Source organism: Choloepus didactylus, chromosome 8 (assembly GCF_015220235.1).
Source record: "Choloepus didactylus isolate mChoDid1 chromosome 8, mChoDid1.pri, whole genome shotgun sequence".
NCBI lineage: Eukaryota > Metazoa > Chordata > Mammalia > Pilosa > Megalonychidae > Choloepus > Choloepus didactylus.
In genome coordinates, this window is record NC_051314.1 from 94,052,896 (window position 1) to 94,055,490 (window position 2,595).

The 2,595-nt window shown below is 43.5% G+C and overlaps 1 protein-coding gene across 1 annotated transcript; it reads right to left on the reverse strand.

The window, feature by feature from the left end:
* Nucleotides 1–1,686: 1,686 nt before the first annotated feature.
* Nucleotides 1,687–2,043, reverse strand: LOC119542842 (small nuclear ribonucleoprotein Sm D2-like). The gene has a single exon (XM_037847473.1). The coding sequence runs from the start codon at nucleotides 2,041–2,043 to the stop codon at nucleotides 1,687–1,689; it is 357 nt and encodes a 118-aa protein (XP_037703401.1).
* Nucleotides 2,044–2,595: the final 552 nt, after the last annotated feature.

Sequence of the window (2,595 nt, forward strand, 5' to 3'; positions counted from 1 at the left end):
TGAACCAACATTAAGGAAGCCAATCAAAGCAATTTGGTTTTCCAATCAATAGGAATCATAGGTGAGGAGACTTCAGAAAGCCCTATAGCTTCAAGCCAGACAGAGACCAAGGTTCGCCATCTAGACTACATAAGTTGTTGCAATAACCAAAAGAATTTTCTATATAATAAGAGAACATCTTACCTGGGTGCATTTAAATACACAGATAATTCCTAATTGTTTCAACTTTGTTTAAGATATGAACATCCTCTAAGGAGCTTGGAACACAAAAGAAAGGGTTAATTTATTTTACACCAAACATATTACCTCACCTTTAATTCAGAAAATCTCTTTGAAGAAGCTTACACTGGGAATCTAATTTTTCCTGTTAAATTATTCATTCCTTGTTCTACTTGGGTGTTATTATCTCTGTCAGAATGATGGATGTTACAGAAACAGTCATTAGGTTGCAAACTACACAGATAAAAAAAAAAAGGAAGAAGTTAAAATTACGGCACAAAAAACAATAGATGTGATTGTACAAGTCTCTCTGTAAGGGTAACCCAGGAGTTTAGGATGGACAGAGTTCTTGTCAAAGGATGAAAACATCTCTAGAGAAAAAAAGTAGGGGAAGATCTCTGTCCCTGTGGTGTCTGAGGAAGGGGGACTTCAGATAGCAACATTTTTCTGTCACCCTAACCACAGGGCTCCTGGAGTTATGGGCATGGGCCAAACCCTTCTCCCATTCAGGGCCATCATTTTGACACAGAGCCTAGTGTACTGCATAGCCACAGAGGGCCCCTTTAATCCTAGCCAGCAAACTCAAAAGTGCATGCCATTGATTAACAGCAAACTAGACAATGAAATTAGAATCGTCACAGAAAAAGTTCAGTGTCCATACATAAATGACCTTTTCTCCATTTTCATAATAATAACAGCTCACATTTATTGAGCACTTCCTAAGGGTTCACCACAGTTCTGAGTGCACTGCTCACTTAAACCTCTCAAAAACCATTTTTACTCCTCTTACATAGATGGAAAAATCAAAGCACAGAGAGGTTAATCCCATTGCCCAAGGTCACACAGCTGGTTAATGGAAGAGCCAGTGTTTGAAATCAGCCTGATTCCAAACTCTGTGTTCTCAACAGCACGTGGAGCTATCTTCCTTAAAAACAATGAAGCTCTAATTATGGCCCATAGAAATCTGTGCTGTGAAAAACTGTTTAAATCTATGTTTAGAAAGGAAGCATTCTTTTTGCTGCCACTCCCCCAGAGTCCCTGATAGGCATCACTGTGGGAGAAAGAACTCCAAATTAGTTAGGAAGAGCTCCACATCCTGTCTCTAAACTGCATCACCTCCTAAAATTCACTTCCTCTATTCCCTCATCCCTACTGATCTGGCTCTTCAAACTCAGTGTGGTTTTTAATTCCTTGATTCTTCCTTCTTCTCTTTGTCTATTAACTCCTCCCACCCTCACCAATCACCCAATCTAGTCTCCTAAGGAAATTATTTTCAACACTCCCTACACCAGGACCCTAGATGCTGCTAATCTTGAACTTAAACACCCACCCTCAATTTAAGGTTAACTCAGGCATGGGCTTTCTTTTTTTTTTTTTTTTAAACACAGGGACTTTATTATTATTTCCAACATGAGGGCAGGTCTTGGCAGGACAGGAGTGGGCAGCTCTGGCGGTGGGGGGAGACCCTTAGTTGCCAGCAATGAGCAGGTTCCACAGGACCACGATGACCGAGTCCCCACACAGGAACATCTTGGAGATGTAGCGGTCCTTGTTGGCCAGCTTGGACTTCTTCTTCCCCTTGCTGCTCTTGAGGACCTCAGTCCACATCTCCTTCACATTCTCCAGCACCATGCTGCAGTGCCTGTCAAAGGCCTTCACACGGCCCAGGAGCTTCTTGTTGTTGCAGCAGTTGATGAGCACTTGGGTGTTGTTCTTGGTCCACTGCGTGAGCACAGAGAGGGAACCTGTGTTAAACTCCTCCTCTTCAGGCATCTGCAGCTCCTCCGGGGTCATCTCGCTCTTGGGCTTGTTGAGGAGGCTCATGGTGGTAGGTGCGTTCTTGAGTCTCCAGGCATGGGCTTTCTTACTTTAGGTTCCATACTGCAAGCACCCCTGGCAAAGTCCTCATGAACATCTGCCTCAGGCTCCCCAACCTTGTTCAAGTCCTTGGTGTTGCATTTTATCCTTTACTTCAGCCCCCTTTGACTTTTCCCACAGCAGCTAACTACTGTTCAGTTAGTTTTTTGCTTTATTATTTTCCACTAGCAATTGGGTACCTCATCTATGCCAGGCCCTGTATCACTTTTTCAGAGATAGAAACTGAGACTCTGAAAGATTTGGTAAAGTTGCAAACCTCCACACAGCTAACAAGCATTCAGACCAAGATTCATGCCCTGGTCTGCCTGCACAAGCCAGGCTCACACCACCCCTGCACCGTGGAGTCTCAAAGTGAATGGACATTTTTCATGCAAGGGGCCCGATGCAAGCCAACTCATTCCACTGGTGCTGAACCAAAGAAACAGCCATCTGCTTCATTGTTAAGGAAAACCTGGCTCTCTCAGACTAATTGAGAGACAGGGCAATAACACAAAACCA